Genomic DNA, 19,578 nt, shown 5'->3' with positions numbered 1-19,578 from the left:
AAGGTCCTCGGGATCTTACAATCCATCCCTGTTTGTTTGTGGCTCGATGCGATGTAAAGATGAGCTTACTGGGATTAATGGAATTGGAGAGTTAGCTCTTCTGGATAGTGAGGTAGATAATAACTATATCTACGCTACATAGATCTCAGAAGTATCAACCCGGGTGGAGTGGATCGGGCGATCATCCATGAAAAATAATAAAGAATAAATCCAATTTTACCCGCTTCCCCGGTTGCCCCTTTTTATTTTAATTTCCATTCTTTTCCGAATGGTACGTATCAATCATTCCACCCCTTATCCCCTTAGTAGACTGCCCTGAGATATCAGATCGCCGCGGATGTAGACCCCAAACCCCCCGATTGGGTGCGGGAGTACTTCGGGAGGTGGGCTGGAAGCCATCCTATTAGCCCGGGGGAAGAAGCTAAGGATTTTCTGGGAATGGTGGAAACTGGGAACCAAAAGTACGATGGCGCTAGATCCCGTTCCTGACATCATACCAGTCAATCTGTCAATTCGTACCTGTGGTGGGACGATGGTTACCCATTCTCTCAAGGGGGTTAGACAAGGAGAAGTAAAATGGAAATGGGTGAAAAAAAAAAAAAAAAATGAGGAGTGGGGGTGACGTTGAGGTTCATCTTGAATCCCCAGTGCACCGGTCACAAACAGCCACACCAATGAGATACGTTCAATATTGAGGGAGATCTCACCATTTCATTATTTACCCTATTCCTTACCCTTCCTTGCCCTTCCTTGTACCCTTCTATCGTTCCTACCCTTCCTACCCTACTTCTGCGCAAGGTTGAGCGGTCCGTTTTCCCGTGCCATTTAGGCTACAACCCAAGATGTCGGTGAACGCGTTCCTTGATCTTTAAACGCGTGACCGGTCTGTTTCCGAAGCAAACATTTGGATAATTTCTAAATTTTTTTTCTATTTTGGTGATTTTCGATCTGTAAAATGCAAACAGGCTTTTTAAGGCTTTTTAAGGCTTTTTAAGGCTTTTTAAGGCTTTTTAAGGCTTTTTAAGGCTTTTTAAGGCTTTTTAATTTTGATTAAATTCAAAATCCTCCTTTCTCCAACTGTTCTACTTATAAAGCCTTCAGCTATCGCTCATCTATTTGAAACTCAAACACAGACTCCTCGCTTCAACCCTTCGGATCAAAGAACTGCCTTCTTCTACACATCCCAACTCTCTCCTCAACCATCCCCCATTCCAGTCATCACATTCAAAATGGACAAAGTCAAGACAACCCAGGAGACCAAAGAGAAGCCGGAGGCTCAACCCATGAGCGTCGAGGAGTATCAGAAGAAATGGGACCAGATGCTCCAAGAAACAGGGAGACAGATCGACAAGATCCGAGGTGAGTTGCTCTTCTGACATATGCACAGGACAAATCTGACAGCTATCATAGAGAATGAGCAGGCGGGAAGGTCAAATCAAACCTCGCAGCGTTGATCGACGCCCATTTTTTTCCAATTGGCCACTTTTTTTCACTTGAGGTGGCCTATGCAAGCCGAGGAGTTATTGGGAACTGACATTTTGGTGTTTGCTTTTTCATGCATGAACGAGGGTGTTGATGAAAGGATCGAGGGCTATGAGATTTAGAGATGTCTTTTATTTTTATTCGGGGATTGATTATACCTTGAAGTTCATCTTCAGTCGTTCGCTTTGTTGCAAGGTAACCTACGTTTTGAGAATATCATGTTTTTCTTAACCACCTTTGGTATATCTACAGTATGTAGATGTCCCTAAGAGAGCAACTTTCCAGTTTTGGAAAGAGAGCCTCGACAGGGGACCTCTGCACTTTCCCGTCCAGTTAGCCTTCTCCTAGCGTACACATCTAACACCAACACTGCACTTGCATTGCCTATCACTTTCATCCCGAATCGCCTATGCATGTCATGGCTGCAGCTAACGACTGGTTCAATCATCCTTGTACGTTCCAAAGCGGCAGGATATGGCTTATCCTAACAACTTCAGGCCCCTCGAAATCGTCGCTCACAATGCCACTGTGCTTATGAGCGGTGTGCTTCTTGGGCTACTTGCCTTTGTCATTTCACGCCTTAGCCGAATGTCCCCCCCACGTTTTCTCGGATATATTGACACAATAATATCGGAGTTACTACATAGGTTCTATTTGAATGCCTTTGCGGTTCATCTCCTATTCTCCGCTTCTGTAGTGACGTTGTTGGTATGCATCAAAACGATGGTGAACCCTTTAATCGGACTGACTCGCTAAAATCAGAGTTCGTGCTAGTACAAGCCTAGTGTGCTCCTCCCCGGGATATTCCCAGCTCTGGATCATGATGTGACTTCCGCGGTCACTATCGGAGGCGCTCAAATGGCCGGTTCGGAAGTTACTGTGGATGACTCAGACTCTTGCAACCTACCGATGCTCCATACTAAATACCCCTGTCAAGCCATGCAGTTAAATGTATTATCTATGATCTTCAAAGGAATATATGACTCCGTATCCTTGTAATAAGAGGCGTCGCGGTGAGAGTCCGAGGCGGTTAGGCAGGCGGTAAATGCGCCAACGGAGAAAAGCCAAGGTCCCCACATTTTTCCATTCCGAGCGTTTGCTTGGTTGCTTGGCTCTCACGGAATACTTTGTTCCCACCCGCTCAACTCTCTCTGACCGACTTTATATTTATCTCTCTGACGTGCTGCCCATCATGTCTGCTGATCTCGACCAAAACCCCTCCCCAGCCGACATAGCCGAACGTGAACGTGAGAACCAAGAGCGCAAGGCCCGCGAGGATGCGGAGCAGGCTCAGCTGCCCTACAAGTGGACACAGACCATTCGTGATGTGGAAGTGACGGCACCGATCCCCAGTAATATCAAGGGTCGCGATTTGGATGTGGTGTTGGCCAAGAACAAGATTCGCGTCGCAATCAAGGGACAAGAACCCCTCATTGAGGTATGCCTTTTCCCCTATCTGCCTACTCATCCCCGGGAGCCCACCGTGGGTTGTGCATATTGCCTGGAGGAAGTACCAAGCAGCAGCTAATCATCCAAATTTATTCTGTAGGGCGACTTTCCCCATGCTATCCTTGTCGATGAATCGTCCTGGACCCTCGAGACCACCCCCACCCCACCCGGCAAGGAAATCACTATTCACCTCGACAAGGTAAACAAGGTCGAATGGTGGCCTCATGTCGTGACCACTGCGCCCAAGATCGATGTTACGAAGATCACGCCAGAAAACTCCAGCTTGAGCGATCTGGATGGCCCCACTCGCGCCATGGTCGAGAAGATGATGTATGATCAGCGGCAGAAGGAAATGGGCGGCCCCAGCAGTGACGAGCAACGGAAGATGGAGCTGTTAAAGAAGTTCCAGGCTGAGCACCCTGGTGAGTTGCTGTCCTTCTTTCCCTTTCTCTTGGCCACTTCGCCAAGCCTCTGGAGATACTCACACGTTCCTTTGGTGTACCTGTTGCTAACCTTGAATCCTCCAGAGATGGACTTCTCCAACGCTAAGATGGGTTAAAGTCAATACCAACGTCCCACGACAGCCTCATGTCCTCCGTGCAAAAGAACTGGTGATGGAGAATGAGCAAAAAGCATTGGTGGATGAACCTCAACGAATGACGAATTACATGGCGTTTCTCGGCCCTTTCCGAGAATGCATTTGAACTTTCAGGTTAATATTTCCTTCGAGATAGACATCTTTATATTCAATTCACGTGTCAACTTCTCTTGCTTCTCTGATCGTTCTGCCAAGCGATGAATACGAGAATTTCCTAATTTGGACTAGCGTTTGTTTGACGAGAGATGATCTACTTACCTTCGCGCTGCCGTCTCCCCGTCTCCTCCGTCACCACTTCTTCATTCTGACTGGACAAATGATAGTGATTCAAGGTAACTACACCCAACAGGGCGCAGTTCCACCTGTTTGAGCCTCCACGCCCGGCCTAGCACATAGCTTGGGGCTTCGCTGGGCAAACTCACAAATCGACATCCTGATGCCTTTATATGCCACCCAGAGAACCGCTTAACCATACACCTCTCGACGTATTCTCGATTATATAGGTTATCACCGGGAGGTTCCCAGATTTGGTTCATACCCTGTAAGACGAATAAACACGATGCAGCCTAAACTCCAGACCCAGCACTCGAACCCGGCCAGGCCCATGCAGGGACAGAACAAGGTCTTCCGGGTTCCGAACTACAGACCGAAACATGCCACACCGCATGGATCTGGGGAACCAACTGAGCACGTCTATCATTCCCGCCGATCCCACCGGAAATCACGTGTCGGCTGCGTGAACTGTAAGCAACGAAGAGTCAAGGTATTTTGTATTCCCCGAGTCTAAAGCATCCCTCTGCTGACGAGTGATCAAGTGCGATGAAACGAAGCCGTGTTGTCTTCGATGCCAGAAATATGGCGTCGAGTGTGATTACTCGGACCGGCCTGTCCGAGCTCCAAAAACAACCAACATCGTCGCCGACTTCATCAAAACCCACCCCGGGCTAATATCAATTGACTCCCTGGCATCTTCAATGTCCCTAATGATGGTAGCAGAGAAGTTGAATGAATTGCTGCTACCAGCCTCCCCTACCAGTACCCAGCTACCAAGGAAACTGAGAGACACCTCTGCATCAATGCGCACTATAGAAGCACTACATCATTTCCACAGAGGCCCAGCATTCACAACCGAACCCCAACATAATGTCCGTATAGTCATGGACAAAATGGTCAAACTTGCCTTCGAAGTAAGCCCCATCCCTTCCCTGCATCCTGCCACCTAGTCCCTATAGCTCGAAAGAAACCACCACTCACAAAGACCAACCTTCCCCCAGACCCCCTTCCTCATGCACGCCATAATAGCCGCATCAACAACACACCTCTGCGCCCACCTCCCAGACAACAAAGACTACCGCCTAGCAGAAGCCTACCACTGGCAAAGAGCAATAACCCAATACTCAACCGAAGTAACCAAGATAACCCGCCACAACACCGATAAACTCTACACCGCCTGCATGCTAATAAGCATGCACTCCTTCCACCAAGAGATCTTCAACCCCGCCGCTTCCTTCGTCTTCACCACAGACCACACAGCCCTAACCTGGCTCCGCATCCAAACAGGCCTCCGCTACCTGCTCGCGCACACAGCCCCCTGGCTGCACCAGAGTATATGGTGGAGCGTCTTCAACGAGTCCCGGAATGCACAGGCGGACTTTGAGGACTCGCGGCCGGGTCGTGTAGGTCTTGATCCGGATTTGGCGGATCTTTGTGGCGTGACAGAGGACTCGACTGTCGAGTCGAATCCGTTTCTTTGGCCATTGCGCATGCTTATGGGGTTGTTGCCGCTTGAGCGGTGTGCGGGCAGTTTCAAGGCTTATAATACTTGGATGGGGAGGTTGGAGGGTCCGTTTTATGAGTGTTTGGAGAGGAAGGAGGTCCCGGCGCTGGTTTTGTTGGCTTGGTGGCTTGGGCTTATGTGTTTTGCTGGGGAGTGGTGGGCGGAGGTTAGGGTGAGGTCGGAGTGTACGGCTATATGTATGTTCCTGGAGGAGAGTGGTGATCCGCTGGTTTTGAGGTTGTTGGAGTTTCCGGCATCCTGTTGTGGGTGTGTACTTAGGCATGGGAAGGGGGCTAGGGTGCTTGAGCTGGATTGATCTTGATTTGCGTTACAGTATCGAGGACTATATGTAGTTAGGTTGTTGCGGTCATACCCTTCTTATAACCTTGTTCTTCCGAGGCTGTTTTTACCTGCATCCATGTGTATGACGGGCGGCTTCGATCCACAGGGAGATGTTCGGGCAGTAGTGGTCCAGAAATAGCAAGTTTATATTCATGTTCGACTGTAGAATGATAATAATGCTATGTATCCGCTAGGATGCAAGTGCCATGTGTTCGAGAATGTCCGTGCCATTCTCTTGAGACTGTGTCCATCCCCAGCAAGCGATTATGTGCACTGCACGATGTGCTGGGCTGTCCATGTGCAGGTCAATATTAAGTATCCAAAACTATCCCAAAGTATGCCCTTTTCCGCACCAAATCCCAGTCATGTCGTAAACATTCGATCCATCGTCGCGTCATGTGCTTTGAAACAGAAATCCAAATATGCGATGAAAGAAGAGAGGGCAATGAAACAATAGTAATAGGAAAAAAAGAGCAATGAAAAGGCGATTCCAGATCGCCTAGGTAGGATGGAAAATGAAAAAAACGCGAGAACAACATATTCACTGACAGCGTAAGCAATCAAATCCTCATCTGAGACGACGCAAATCACCGACTCCCCCAGGAAACCCGCCTATGACGACGAATGGACCGATCATCCTCATCAGAGTACGTAGGCCCCGTCTGCGAACCGCTCAAACGGGCAGCAGGCGGCGGATGAATGATCACCGCCATGGCCGAGGAAATAGACATCGACCGGGACCGACACAGCATAGAAGAGTGACGAGGGGAGTACGGCGGCGGTGGAGTTTCCCTCGTTGCAGTCGATGTATTGCCATAACTGCTTGGAAAGGAAACAGCGGATGAACTATCGGACGTGACTTCTTCATCGTAACGACTATCGGACGTGGATCCTTCGTCGTAACGACTGGCATTTTTTTCGTCCTGGGGGTAAGAGTTCTGGTATTCAGACGATATGGATGGATCACGCATATGGGCTTCCAGAGTCTTCTCGTGGAGGCTCATCGGACGGGCTGTGTACTGCGGGAGCGGGACCACGCTCGCATAGCCCCCATTCTCCGAGTCAGGCGGGGGCCCGTGCTCGTGGCCCCCGGTTGCGGGGGCTGCTGGGCGGATGAATTCGCCTGTCTCCGAGAGCATGAATCGGCCTGTCTGAAGGCCGTTCGCATGGGATCTTTGGGTCATTGATTCTGGGAATGTAGGGCCCCTTGAGGGCTTTTCGACGACGGTCTCTCGGGAAAAGCACCCGCACAATGCTGAGAGGAAGGACATGATTCAATGGAGTAAGTTGGACTCTAGTTGACAGCGTCCAAAATTGGGAGATTCGTTTCTCGTGAGATAAAGTCGTCTTGTAGAGTCCGTAGCAGAAATGCCAGACAACAAGCACTCTACTGTGGATGTCTGCAGCACTTCAGCTATTGAGCCTCAAAACGCCGATCGTGGGTTGTAAACCCCACTTGCGTTGATATGCCCCAGCCCTGAACTGACAAAGACACAGAAAATCAGATATGAAGCTTAAAGAGTCTAAAGAAATATGCTGATACAGAGAAGGGAGGAAAATGAGGGGTGAAAGAAAGGCCAGATGCGAGCTGACAGTACGAGGCACCCGCAGGCACCCGCAGGCATCCAAATTCCTAGAAACTCTAATTGGCTGAGACACGGTGCCTGAGTGAGAATTCCTGTCAGGTTACTGGTTGAATTGGCTAATGTAACATTAATCTAATGACCTTTCACAACAACAGCCCGGGTGGTCTAGTGGTATGATTCGCGCTTAGGGTATTCAAAACCTGAGCATAATTGCGCGAGGTCCCGCGTTCAATCCGCGGCTCGGGCCTGTTATCTTTTTGTCTTTTTTTCCCTTTCTGAAAACTACTGCGTATCTGCTGTCTAGGTTCGATGCAGTTTGATCCTTCGCTAATAATTATGCAAAGAATGGCTAGGTGTCGGCTTACTACCACTGAAGCATTAACTTTTCTCGGATTATCGTACACCTTCAGCGTTCTTCCACAACCTCAGGTTGACAATAGATAAGCGATAAGATCAATGATAACAAAGGCGGTAAACCTCTACAAACCATGATTGGGCGATACAGAAAGCGGAGCGAGGGGCAAGAAAGTATGTGGGCAGTTTAGAGTCATGTGATAGAGTCTCCCCGCCAATCGTGTTGCCGCTTGGAATTTTTTTTGTTCTCCCCGCCTTGACGATCACTTCTTCGGATAACAAATACTCACATATCGCAGAGGCAGAGATTCACCCGAATTCATCATGACGGTTGATCTCAGCATCGAGCAAGTGACCCAGAATGTCGAACCTCCCCAGGTTCCTCCCCATCGGTCCCACGATCCCTCGAACAACATGAAACGGACCGACCCCTTCCAATTCGGCTCGCGATACCTCGAAAAAGGAGACGATGTATTTGAGTTCAACGCCTGGGACCACGTCGAGCCGGATGACGAGTTCAAGGCCTTTGCCGAGACCCAGTATGCGAAACAGCGTGAAACCCGAGTATCGGACTTCGACCGGAACCGATTCAACAGCGATCCCGCCAAATGGTGGGACCTATTCTATAAAAATAACACCTCCAACTTCTTCAAGGACCGCAAATGGCTGCGCCAAGAATTCCCTATTCTGGCCGAAGTGACTCAGAAAGAGGCCGGTCCCCAGGTTGTTTTGGAAGTTGGCGCCGGAGCCGGCAACACTGCGTTCCCATTGCTAGCCAACAACGAGAACGAGCACCTGAAAGTCCATGCCTGCGATTTCTCCAAGTACGCGGTGAAGGTCATGCGAGAGAGCGAACACTATAATGAGAAATACATGTCTGCCGATGTCTGGGATGCAGCCGCTGTGCCCGGTGAAAACGGCGACTCTCTCCCGCCAGGTCTCACGGAAGGTTCAGTCGACGTTGTGATCATGATCTTCATCTTCTCTGCTCTGGCGCCCAACCAATGGGACCATGCAATTCGCAACGTCTATCGTCTCTTAAAGCCCGGTGGTCGTGTGCTATTCCGCGATTACGGCCGCGGCGATCTTGCCCAGGTGCGGTTCAAGAAGGGCCGGTATATGGCTGAGAATTTCTATATTCGAGGCGATGGCACGCGCGTTTATTTCTTCGAAAAGGACCAGCTTGTTGACATGTGGGGCACCTGGAGCGCAGAGAATGGCTTGCAGATTCCCATTGGTGATGAGCATGCTTCTGGAGAGAAGTCCGAGCACAATGAAGATCAAGCCCAGTCGGAGGAGCAATCTACAGAGGCCAAACAGTTGGCAAGGGATGCCGGAGCATTCGAGGTCCTTAACATGGGAGCCGACCGGCGGTTGATTGTCAACCGCGGGACAAAGCAAAAGATGTACCGTTGCTGGATGCAGGGCAACTTCCGGAAGCGTGGTGGAGCTGTCGCCGAGGGAACGCAATGAACATGCACTCGATCAGGTGGTCATCGCACATTACTATTGACCTCCACCTAAATCCCTCAGCAGAAGGGAGATTCTTCACTATCTCCCAATAGACCCGGTGGCACCAGACTTCCACACTGTGCAATCCCGATTCCGTGGTACTCGCCCTGCATTGTCTCAAAAGCCTTTCTTTGTATCTATTTCAAATACCCATCACGCTGAGTTCAATATATAACGCTGTCTGGATGATTTCAACGGGAACAATTGGGGCAGCACTCTTACCTAGAGATCAAGGGAATGGCCCAAACCGAGTTGGATATCGGACAATGCCTCCATTATGGCATTATGAATGTACGCAAAGACTAGAAAATGCCATAGAATCTGCCAATTGGAGCTGGGAAGACATAATTAACAGTTCTCTTGGCCAAGGCCAGCCCCTCTTTTGCTGGCTTTTTCTCTTTTTTATATCCCCCCTCACCAACTGCTCAAGGAATGCATTATTATGCTGGGATACACGACTCTCTACTCCACAACCCCTCGCTCTTTCCTCTTCGCCGTCGTCGCCAATGTCGGTCCCGGCGGCGCCAGCCGCTCCCTGGCCGTGGCCTACCGCCAGCACCACGACGAATACACCCCACAGATATCCTGGGGACGAGTGCACTGTATGGTGACCGACATCCTTGCACTGACCGAAATCCTCTCTGATCCCGCGAACCGCGCGCCGCTGGAGGCCGAGAGGGCGCTCGCGGAGGACTGGTATCGTCGGTCTCAGGGCCACGAGCCTCCGATTCATGAGCGACCCAGCGTGCCTGACACCGCGCAGCCCCCGTTCGTGCCCTGGTACAAGTGGCGGGAGCCAGGGCAACAACAACCCCCACTGCCGTGGCGGGATGATGCGCCCAGCAAGTTTCCCTTCACCGCGACGTGTGTTTTGCTGGCGTTGTTGCGGGATACTCGCGACAACCGCACCCGCTCCGGCGACGTCCAGTTTCAGCCGCTATCGACGCTGTTCCGGGCCGACTGCACTGAGTATGGCCTGGTTATTCTCGACATTTCCGACCTCGACAGCGGCGTCAAGTACGGCATCGTTGCGTTCCCCGTGAACTATATGGCTGAGGTTAGTTACCGCGGCGAGATGATCGGCTGGGATCATGTCGAAGACCCCCAGCCGGAAAAGGAGCCCGATGTTGTGCTTGTGAGCCCACGGCCTCGAGAGCTGTTGCCAATCTCGCAGTGGGTATCGAAGTATTACTACTGGTCGGGCCGGGAAGAGGCGTCTTGCATCCTCAAACTAGAGGAGAGGCCGCTGGCTGATGCGGTAGCTTTGGATTGTACGTCTGTTCACCCGGATGATTTTGCAGGTGCTGACAGGGGAAATAATGGTAGATATCTGGCCACCAGAGCTGGAGGATCCGGCTCGAACATCTTCAGAAGGTGATCTCTGGCGCTATTCCAGGTGAACCCATCTCGATCACATTTGCTAATCTCTCCAACAGACTTCAGACGTTCAAAGATCGCTACCCAATCCTCACCTGAAATGGTAGGCTACACCATGGTAGACCAACCGCCGCAAAATGACCCCGTAGGCATGGTCCGCATCATTGATGATCTGCTTGTTCTCACCCAGGAGTCCGCCTCCGGTCCTCCCGAGAAAGAAGCACTCGCCAACCTTCAAGTACTTGCCCAGTTCCGCGAGCTGCTGCGGCAGCGGCTCGAAGAGGTGCCAGAGAGGCTCGGCTCCTCCCAGATCTCCAGTCATGTGCTGCGCGCGGCATACGCTGGATGCCGTCACCTCAACTGGGTGGTGTTTGGAAACTTGCCGCCTCGCGTGATCGCGGCCGCCATTGCATCGGATGAACTTCAAGGTGCGACTGCGCTCAGCCTCTGCGTCAATCTGTTCCAGCTGGTGGGAGATGAGGAAGATGGAGAATCAGACCTTGGTGATCTCGCCGCGGCCCTGGCACAGTCCACAGCCCTTCAACAGCTCTGCTTCTTGCAGCAGCCAGACCGGAACAGCGACGATGCCTCCGCTCGTCTCTGCTCGCAGCTGCTGCGGCTGTGGCCGAGGGCATCAGGAGAAGACTTGGAGTCGCTCCGGCTGAGAACCATCCATTCGACCTCCGCTTTGTTAAACGGTTTACGCGGCCGCCAATTTCGAGCAATATCCTCGACGACGAATTTGGGTTCTAGCTTGATCTCGGGCGCTCAAGTCGTTCCCATGATCCATCTGTTCACATTTGTCAGCTCCCGGGGCGAAGATGTCCGAGACGCAGCTGCAGGCCACCACGTCGCCCACCCTGATCGTCCCGGGTACAGCGGCTACTACTCTATGGATAATACTGGGTTAAACGCCGAGAGCTTCGCTGTCCGATTCCTGGTATATCTCCGGTCCTTAGGTCCGGATTCGGATCCCGACAAGACCATCTTGCGAGTTGCATATCATGGGGCGTTCTCGTCACTCGCTTCCCTCGACGAGGACGACAACAACAACAACGACGACCCCCCGTCGCCGCCCCGGGGGCCACCGCCGCGGCCACCGCCGCTCCAGTCATGGCCAGATCAATTGGGTGTCAGGCCAATCCCCGCTGGATTTTTCGACGACGAGCTAGCCCCCGACGACCCGTCCCGAGTCCGACTCGGGGAGATCATCCCCGGGAGCTGGGTGGTTCTTATGGATCGACGAGACCGTCGTGGCCGATTAAGCGACGACGGCGCCTTCTTACAATACTCTTTCATCAGAATCCGTCGACCCTCTCCAGAGGCTGCCGCGAAGCAACAACAACCACAAGAACAACAAAGACCGCCGCCCCCGGTCTCTAGTTCAGTCGAGGTGGTCGGCGGGCTGACCGACTTCCTGCGCGAAACCGTGCCAGAGACTCATATTGCCACGTGGGAGAAACGGCTCGAGGAGGTAGAGAGGAATTTGGTTTCAGCTTTGACTAGACCGAGCCCACCCAGTACTCCGTCATCGATGGAGCTCTCACCGGGGGTGAGTCCGATTGACGAGGTGTTGAGGCGCTTGACTTCAGCTGCAACTGAGAGGAGTGCAGACTACGCCTCGCCAGAGACTGATCTTTCCACTGGGGAGGGACTGGTCGTGGAGGTAGAGAGGGAACGCTGCATCGGCGTCCGCATCATGGCTGAGAGCCAGGTCCACACTTTACTGGACCAGTTACTATGACTTTGCCCCTGTTGCTTATGCTGGTTTAGCCTGGCCCGCTATGCGTCAATTTCCCGCCTTTCCATTCGTTGGTCTTTTTCTCTCGCGTTATCATTGGCAGCGCGAAAACTGCAGACCCCCTTTTGGGACCTGGCTTTGTTTACCTGTTCACGCGTTGCTTCCATCTCAAATCTACAGCCTCTTGCCATGTCGAATCCTACCTCCCGTCCAACACCACTGCGTTAGCCTTCCGCCGCCGATCTAAACGCCCCGTTTGTCTACCAAGCACTGTAGCCGGTGCTGTAGCAAACGACCCCTGACTGCGTTCCTCGACAACAGAAACGTACAGCTCAAATCCTGCCACGGATGCCGTCATCCTCAGTCAAGACAGGTCGAGAGCGAGGCCCCCGTGCGTGCCAATACTATTGATACTGCTGAAAATCAAGTCGCGCCGGACGAGGCCAGGACTCGCCAGTGCACTTGCTGCGACGGCATTCACCAGCTATCCGCTTTCATCGACTATTCACGGCGCCCCGAGCCATTCACTAACTGTGCCACATGCAGACCGCATACCCGCCAGCCTGTACCGGTATGCAGTCCTGCTCCAATTGTGGTGCTCAGCTTCCTATAGCCCAATCTATCGACCTGGCGCGCCGCCGCCAGCCGTTCAAGTTGTGTCCCCGTTGCCGACCCGCCGTGGCGACGCCCGTTGCATTTCGCTCCCAGTACCGCCATGGCACCGCGCGGAGACATGATCTTGGCCGTATGGAGCAAGCCTGCCGCTTCTGCAAGGCTCTTCATTGTCTCGCAGAGCGGGACAGTCACTCATCGCTCTGGGCTATAGGAAGCTGATCATGACATCTGGAGCAGGACTGCATACTCGTACGGGCTGGCGGGGGGACTCGACGGATATGCGGTCTGCATGTGACACAGTTCGTGAAGGGCTCGGGGCGCCGTGAAGGGTCGATGAAAGCGGATAGCGGGTGAATGCCGCCGCAGCAAGTGCACTGGCGAGTCCGGGCCTCGTCCGGTGCGACAGGATTTTCGGTATGATCAATGGTATTGGTACGCAGGGGGCCCTCCGGTGCGACGTGATTTGCAGCAGTGTCAATAGTATTAGCACGCACGGAGGCCTCGCTCTCAACCTCTGTTGACTGGGGATGACGGCATGCGTCGCAGGCTTTGAGCTAAGTTTCTGTCGTTGTTGTATTTCGATAATGGGGCAAGACAGTTGATTGCAGAGGGATGAGGGATGTAGGGAGAGAACCTTCATGGGAAAGAACCCTTCACTGTGACGAGAGCACATGGAACTAGGACTGTGAGGGAAGGACTACGTTGTCACATGATGGGAGGAACTGGCTATAGTGCTCTTTATCTCTTTCTTCCTCCTGTTTCTTTTCTCTTTTCCTTTCTCCCCAGTCTTGTTGTTTTAGACAAAGGAATCGGTTTGTTTCTGATAACCTTCATCGTCACATTCACGGTCCTTCCAAAAAGGGAAGGGGAAAGTCACGTCGTGCCTAGCAGACGTGAGATGAACTGAAGTCATTCTCCCCTCGTTTCTCCCGGACACCCTCTCTTTTCCCCGCGCAACCAGCAACTGTCAACCCTACAGCAACAACATCCAACTTTTCGAAGATGTCCTCAAACCAGCCGACCCAGATCCCCTTGGACGTTAAGGAATGAAAAGTAGCCCGGAGAGCAGGGGTCAAATTGAGGACGAGGAGCGTTCACACCAGAGGCCCACTCATGTCAGGCTCTAAGGTAGTTGAAGAAGAATTTCTGCTACTGAGAACAATCTGGCCGAAGGTTCCCTCAGCCGACAGAAGGAATGTTCAAACGAAGCTGGGAATAGATGCCCAGTTTCGCAAAGCTGATGATTACCTGAGCATGACCAAGCCTCACCTCACAGTGGGCGTGAAATGAGAATACGGTCTGATCCCACCTAAGTGAGGAAAATCTGAGCGGATCGACCCTCGTTGAGAGCGTCCAGTCAGAGTCGGAATGTGTTAGAGAGGCATCCAAGAATGCGGCAACTATCTGGACCCAATTGACAAAGCGTTCCCGCCAAAGAACACCGCTGATCTTGGGATTTTTTGGCTCCCTTACGAGCAACAGCAACGGCTGTTTCGGTTACCAAATCCGGGGCCTACAAAAAAGGAGAGGGCCTGCGGTAACAATGAGGAACTTGTCAATGCTTCACTTGTCATGCTGGAGCCCCTATCTCCCGGGCCTCGAAAAAGCAAGCTTATGTTGCGTTGTCCTCTACACAATCCGAATATATCGCACAAGCTCTCGCTACACAAGAAGCGAGGTGGCTTATCCTGCTTCTTACGGAGCTTCGTATGCACCAATCACAACACGCATTGCTAAACAAGCCTGTCACCATTCACGCGGACAACACTGGTGCAGTTGCTCTTGCCAAAAATCCGGAGTACCATGCACGCACAGAGCATATTGCAGTCCGGTATCACTTTCTACGACAGGAAGTTCAGGCAGTTTCTTGCAAGCAGTCTGCGCGAAGCACCGTGATGTGGACAGTGACTGGTATCCGGCTCGAGTGAAGTTGCACCTTCGACTTCAAGAAGGTCAAGGTGGACAAGGAAATCGAAGAACTCGGATCGGATGTCTTTAGCAGTTAGCTGTCTTGCAAGGTAGCCCGTTGCTGCGTGCATTGGGCAAGACCCAGATCCGCAGGAGGTGTTCCCTCTGTGGAAGCCTCACCGACATCGAGCAATTAGCTCAATGGTTCCACGCCCACTTTACTCCCACCGCATTCCTTGAGTGTTTCTCCTGGTGTAAACGAATTCTGGATTTTGAAAGATCCACTGTCGGCGGACAAAATTATTGTCGGAGTACGTTTCTCGTTCATCTTTTCATCTGAGATAAGCTTCGCCATTGCTAATTCTACTTAGACATATTCGCCAACATTTGCGCCCATCTGAAGCTGCACCACGATCTCCTCCAAAGCGGCCAGACTGAGACAGCCGCAGGTCGATGGAAGGTCATCTTGGATTTCTGGGACGGAATGGCGAAGGATAGGGCGTACGCCGGCATCAGCCGGGATGCGTTTGCCCAGCTTGCGCCCAAGCCAAGCCGCCTTCCGCCCAAGGCTTCCAGGCCTATCCGGGCAGCTGTCTATATAGGCGCCCCGGTTACTGAAGGCATAGGGCCGACAGCGCCGTCCCCCACTGCGGGATCACCTTGATCTCCTGGCAGTTTGACTTCCATACTGAGGACAGGCGTATTTTTTAACATATCTTTACAGAGGATAAAGATATTTCCATGTCAACTCCGAGCCGCAACTGGGGAACCCAGGGCATCATGCTCCTGGCAGAGGACAATATCGCCATGGTCGTGCCTATCTTGTGTCTGCAGAACCTATGCCTACAGGCTACGGCCATGTCAGTCACCGCGTCGTCTTCACCTACTGCCTCACTTCCCAATTATGATGGCCCTAGTATCACACAGCCGTCTCGCCTACTATACTTACTACTGTGGTCTCTACAATCCCTTGAGTGACTTTGGGATAAAATTCAGACTTTGTGTTTATCGGCCGAGTATTGAACTGGGTCGACCAGGGTCAATGATAATAGGAGTAGACATGATTATCCCAATGTCCGAATCTCCCAGGCATTAAGGATCGACCGGCTCGACATAACTACTATGAGCGCTTCTTATGTACGGAGCACAAAGTACTAAGTAGTAAGAACATTCTAAGGTGGACGTAATCTTGACACTTTGTATCATTGTATGCGTCCTTCACGTGGATAGTCCCAGCCAAGAGCTTTTCCAAGTCACTTCTGGGGTAAAATTATGTATGATAGACTTGGATTCATTCTTTACTTATGCCTGGACCTAGGCAGGCAAGGGACCTGACGGTATTCTAGCCAGGCGGTACCTAGATACTAGTTGGTGGTAATCTCACCATACCTTGAGTAGACCTTTTATACCTGGATAACGATATCTTCTGTAAATAATAGTATAAGCAGAATGACAGGAACCTGTGGTAGGGAAGATTGGAATTTGTGTCAAACTCTCTATATGTTCTAGCCGAATATCGGCAAAGGTGATCCAGCCCACAGGGCGTATGTTCCCGGAGAAGCAATGCAACAAAAGTGTATGGAACATTCAGATATGTGCACAGTGCATCTATACCTAGTAGTGTCACAGGAAACAAGAGACAATGGGGTTCTGTACAGACCATTGCTCTGATGATTGAAAGAAAAAAAGGCTCAACAACTCCATGCATGCAGGCAAGACAGGTACCAACCGTGTGGCTCCCGTGAGGAAGGCAGGTGTGAAATTTCATCAAGGAGCCAGGGCAAGTCGTGACCTGCAGTAATCCGCGAGTCTAAACATCTAATCGCGAAATGTTGAATAATGAGAACATGTACCTCATGAGACTTGCTCATGAGCGAAGAAATGTACAGCAGTACGTTGGAAGCCTGATCACAGGGACGGGCACTCGCCCTGGGCTCGAATGAAAGCCCCCGCGAACAGGTCCTGCATGGCGTGGTAATGGAAAAAGATGCCACCCAAGACAGCTATATGCCAAATATTGTGGCTGCCGCCGACATAGTCGAAGAAACCCGGCTTCCAGCGCTCGGGGATTTTGGAAGCGTAGATAAGGGCACCGACAAAGTAGACCACCATGCTCTTCACAATAGGAGCGTAGAAATACATCGTCCATGAGAAGCCTCGCGTGTAAGAAAGCTGGGCGATAGGCGAGAAACCAGTGGCGGCGAGGGTGACGAAGAAGCCCACGCGAGCCCAAGCCATGTCGTGGCGGTTAAACGTAGGGTGCCATGGGAGGATAATGCCACCGATACCCAGTGACATGGTGAGTATAATGTACGTCCATCGAGAAATGGGTTCGCAGTAGAACGCGGTGTATTCAGTGGTCACAATCGAGGCAGCGACCAGCATGGAGATTCCAGTGTAATCCACGCAGGCGAATCTTTCCATCAATGACTGTGAGGCGATACTGTTCATGGTGTGCCAGATGGTACTGCAGACCAGGCACTTGCATGCAGCAAAGAAGAAAACAGCAGCAATTGTGATGTCGGACTTTGAGCTCAGTGAGAAATTGGTGTGCAACGGGTAGAAGTAAAAGGCGATAGCAAGAACGATGACGAGGCCGATCATGTGGGACCAAATGTTGAACATCTCGTTCGAGTATGCAAAGACCGACGAGACACATTCCACCTTGGAAGTGGTGAATCGGTAACCTTTGATGATATGTGGATTGACTCGCCATGGGTGAGGCAGTTCATGGTAGTTGATCAATCGCTTTTCCTGGGCTAGTCGAATAGCTTCTTCGACTGTGACTCGGAGTGAGTCACGAGTACGGCGGGCACGTTCCATGCCCTCGTCGACGATTTCTCGGGCAGAAACCAATTTTGAGTCCATGGCTTTCCATCCATCATCCAATGTACCGTAGATCCCGCGATCGCGAACCGCATGTACTCGGTGCTCGAGCTCGGACAGAAATGACTCCATTAACCGGACCCCGGCTTGCGCCTTTTGTTCCAAAGTCTCTTTTGTCACCAGAACCTCGTTGTATCCATCTTCGAGGGTTTCGACTAGAATTCTGGCCCGCTTCTTGCCACTGCCCATCAGCTCATCCGAGGCGAGAGAGCATTGGTCCCTCACGGCCTCGAGAGTAGCATATCCTCGTTTCAAACTAGTGTCGATCTGCACCATATGAGATCTCCGGTATTCCTCAAGCCATTGCATTCGACGTTCCAGTTCGGCTAAGAAGAGTTCGACCTGGAAGTGGGTTAGAAACTATGTCCAGAGATATTCCATGATAGACACATGAAGTCAAGTACACACCCTGATGAAGACTGCATCCGCATCTTGATAATCGCACGAGAGTTTTCTGGAAGCGTGGAATGAATGTCTGCGCCGCCGATCACGGAGAAAACCAGTATCCTCGTTAGGGAGCGCAGTAGCAGAGGCAAACGCCTCTGCTTCGGTAGAAGATTCCACCGCCATTGAAGTAGCGCCGCAAGCCATAGATGTAGTTAAGATTTCACCAGTCCTCAATCGAATGCCATACAGAGTGAAAAACTGGAGTGATAAGTGTTGAGGTGTGATAAGCGTTGAGAGGCAAGGGTGGGGAAGGATCCCGAGAAATGATCAGACAAAGGGAGTGAAAGGAGTGAATGGAGTCAAGAGTCAAGAGTCTTAAGAGCGCGGGGAATAGAAGAGAAGGAGATAACAGGGGAGGGGAAGATGTAAATAGGCAAAAAATAGTGGCTTGCCAGACAAAAAAGGCCCCCAACCACACTCCGAGGCACACATGTGGCTACTCCGTATTACCGCCTGATTGATCCAATCCCGCCTCAACATCCCCACGTCATTCCGACCTTTTTTATTTTCTTCCTCGCCACCCTTCTGTCCGATCCTTTCCACCCACACAAAATGGCCATCAGTGAGATCGTCGCCGATGAATCCCTCCTACCAGTTCTCCAAACTAGCGCCGAGACTCTAGCCCGGTGTCATCAGTTGCTCACTATCCTGAATCCCGATGCCCTTCCCAACGATCCCGCCAAGCTCCAGGAACTATCCTTAGCCGCCTCAAAACAACAAAAACTTCTATTTTCACTATTAGCCCAACTCCGCGGGCAGAATCGAGATGCCGTCATTCGCGTACGCGATACTAAGCAGTCCACTGCGGAGGCACGGCAAGAAATCGACCGGCTGCATCTCCAGCTTCAGAACTTGTATTATGAACAGAGGCATCTGACCGGTGAGATTGCGGCTTGCGAGGCCTATGAGTATGTGGAATTGGTTTCGGGCCTTTTAGAGCGACGAGCTGACGTTTTGCTGCGATAGCCACAAATATCTATCCCTTCCTTTGACCCCGGTGGAAGAGTTCCTGGAGCTTCATCCCGAACACCGCGATTCCAGCGAACATGACCTCATGATCGCTCGCATCGAACATGAGCATGCCGAACGAGAGAAATTGGAACAGGCGCGGCAGGAGCTGTTGAAGCGCAAGCAGGCGTTGATCGCGGAGAACAAGAAAAGAAAGAACGATCTTGCCAATCTCGATCAAGACCTCGAAAAGTTCATCGATGTATGTTGCCGTTACAAAGCCTGCAATACAACAGACTCGCTAACAGACATCTAGGCTGCGAAACCGATCCAGAAGATTTTCGAGAAAGAATACTAGGTTATGCATATGGAGTTACAGCGATTGAGGCCCACTGGCCTATGATTGCTCGGATGGGCGTTACTGGTCACGATACCCCTGTTTTCATGATTTTAAATGACTTCTAGTCGATAATGACAATTCGGCCTCCATTCAGGGCTTCTTTTGCGCCTGTGGTAATCCCTTGAAGAAGCCAGATTAGATGCGTTTTGCGGGAAA

The 19,578-nt window shown here is 51.5% G+C and overlaps 8 protein-coding genes across 8 annotated transcripts; 6 read left to right on the top strand and 2 right to left on the bottom strand.

Annotated features, from left to right (window-relative positions):
• Positions 1–1,229: 1,229 nt before the first annotated feature.
• N7515_006291 (uncharacterized protein) lies at positions 1,230–1,454 on the top strand (the record flags this gene model as incomplete). Its single annotated transcript, XM_056667035.1, has 2 exons — positions 1,230–1,359; positions 1,411–1,454. The coding sequence occupies 2 exons, from the start codon at positions 1,230–1,232 to the stop codon at positions 1,452–1,454; spliced, it is 174 nt and encodes a 57-aa protein (XP_056520631.1).
• Positions 1,455–2,674: 1,220 nt separating this feature from the next.
• On the top strand, positions 2,675–3,490 carry N7515_006290 (NudC domain-containing protein; the record flags this gene model as incomplete). Its single annotated transcript, XM_056667034.1, has 3 exons — positions 2,675–2,920; positions 3,032–3,353; positions 3,459–3,490. 3 exons carry the CDS (start codon positions 2,675–2,677, stop codon positions 3,488–3,490), a joined length of 600 nt encoding a protein of 199 aa, XP_056520630.1.
• A 544-nt stretch (positions 3,491–4,034) lies between these two features.
• Positions 4,035–5,622, top strand: N7515_006289 (Zn(II)2Cys6 transcription factor domain-containing protein; the record flags this gene model as incomplete). The annotated part of the gene is made up of 3 exons (XM_056667033.1): positions 4,035–4,292; positions 4,345–4,716; positions 4,762–5,622. Coding segments are annotated over 3 exons (1,491 nt in total), but the record flags the coding sequence as incomplete, so codon positions are not given.
• Positions 5,623–6,235: 613 nt separating this feature from the next.
• N7515_006288 (uncharacterized protein) lies at positions 6,236–6,919 on the bottom strand (the record flags this gene model as incomplete). Its single annotated transcript, XM_056667032.1, has 1 exon — positions 6,236–6,919. The coding sequence occupies one exon, from the start codon at positions 6,917–6,919 to the stop codon at positions 6,236–6,238; it is 684 nt and encodes a 227-aa protein (XP_056520628.1).
• A 993-nt stretch (positions 6,920–7,912) lies between these two features.
• N7515_006287 (tRNA(Thr) (cytosine(32)-N(3))-methyltransferase) lies at positions 7,913–9,061 on the top strand (the record flags this gene model as incomplete). Its single annotated transcript, XM_056667031.1, has 1 exon — positions 7,913–9,061. The coding sequence occupies one exon, from the start codon at positions 7,913–7,915 to the stop codon at positions 9,059–9,061; it is 1,149 nt and encodes a 382-aa protein (XP_056520627.1).
• A 481-nt stretch (positions 9,062–9,542) lies between these two features.
• On the top strand, positions 9,543–12,221 carry N7515_006286 (uncharacterized protein; the record flags this gene model as incomplete). Its single annotated transcript, XM_056667030.1, has 2 exons — positions 9,543–10,371; positions 10,537–12,221. 2 exons carry the CDS (start codon positions 9,543–9,545, stop codon positions 12,219–12,221), a joined length of 2,514 nt encoding a protein of 837 aa, XP_056520626.1.
• A 4,428-nt stretch (positions 12,222–16,649) lies between these two features.
• On the bottom strand, positions 16,650–18,218 carry N7515_006285 (hemolysin III family protein; the record flags this gene model as incomplete). The annotated part of the gene is made up of 2 exons (XM_056667029.1): positions 16,650–17,969; positions 18,036–18,218. 2 exons carry the CDS (start codon positions 18,216–18,218, stop codon positions 16,650–16,652), a joined length of 1,503 nt encoding a protein of 500 aa, XP_056520625.1.
• Positions 18,219–18,626: 408 nt separating this feature from the next.
• N7515_006284 (uncharacterized protein) lies at positions 18,627–19,380 on the top strand (the record flags this gene model as incomplete). Its single annotated transcript, XM_056667028.1, has 3 exons — positions 18,627–18,982; positions 19,041–19,284; positions 19,339–19,380. 3 exons carry the CDS (start codon positions 18,627–18,629, stop codon positions 19,378–19,380), a joined length of 642 nt encoding a protein of 213 aa, XP_056520624.1.
• Between the last annotated feature and the right edge of the window lie 198 nt (positions 19,381–19,578).

Source organism: Penicillium bovifimosum (assembly GCF_028826915.1).
Source record: "Penicillium bovifimosum strain IBT 22155 chromosome Unknown utg000005l_segment0_segment0, whole genome shotgun sequence".
Taxonomy (NCBI): domain Eukaryota; kingdom Fungi; phylum Ascomycota; class Eurotiomycetes; order Eurotiales; family Aspergillaceae; genus Penicillium; species Penicillium bovifimosum.
Note: the sequence above shows the minus strand (reverse complement) of the source record. Positions and strands in the feature narration are given on the sequence as shown.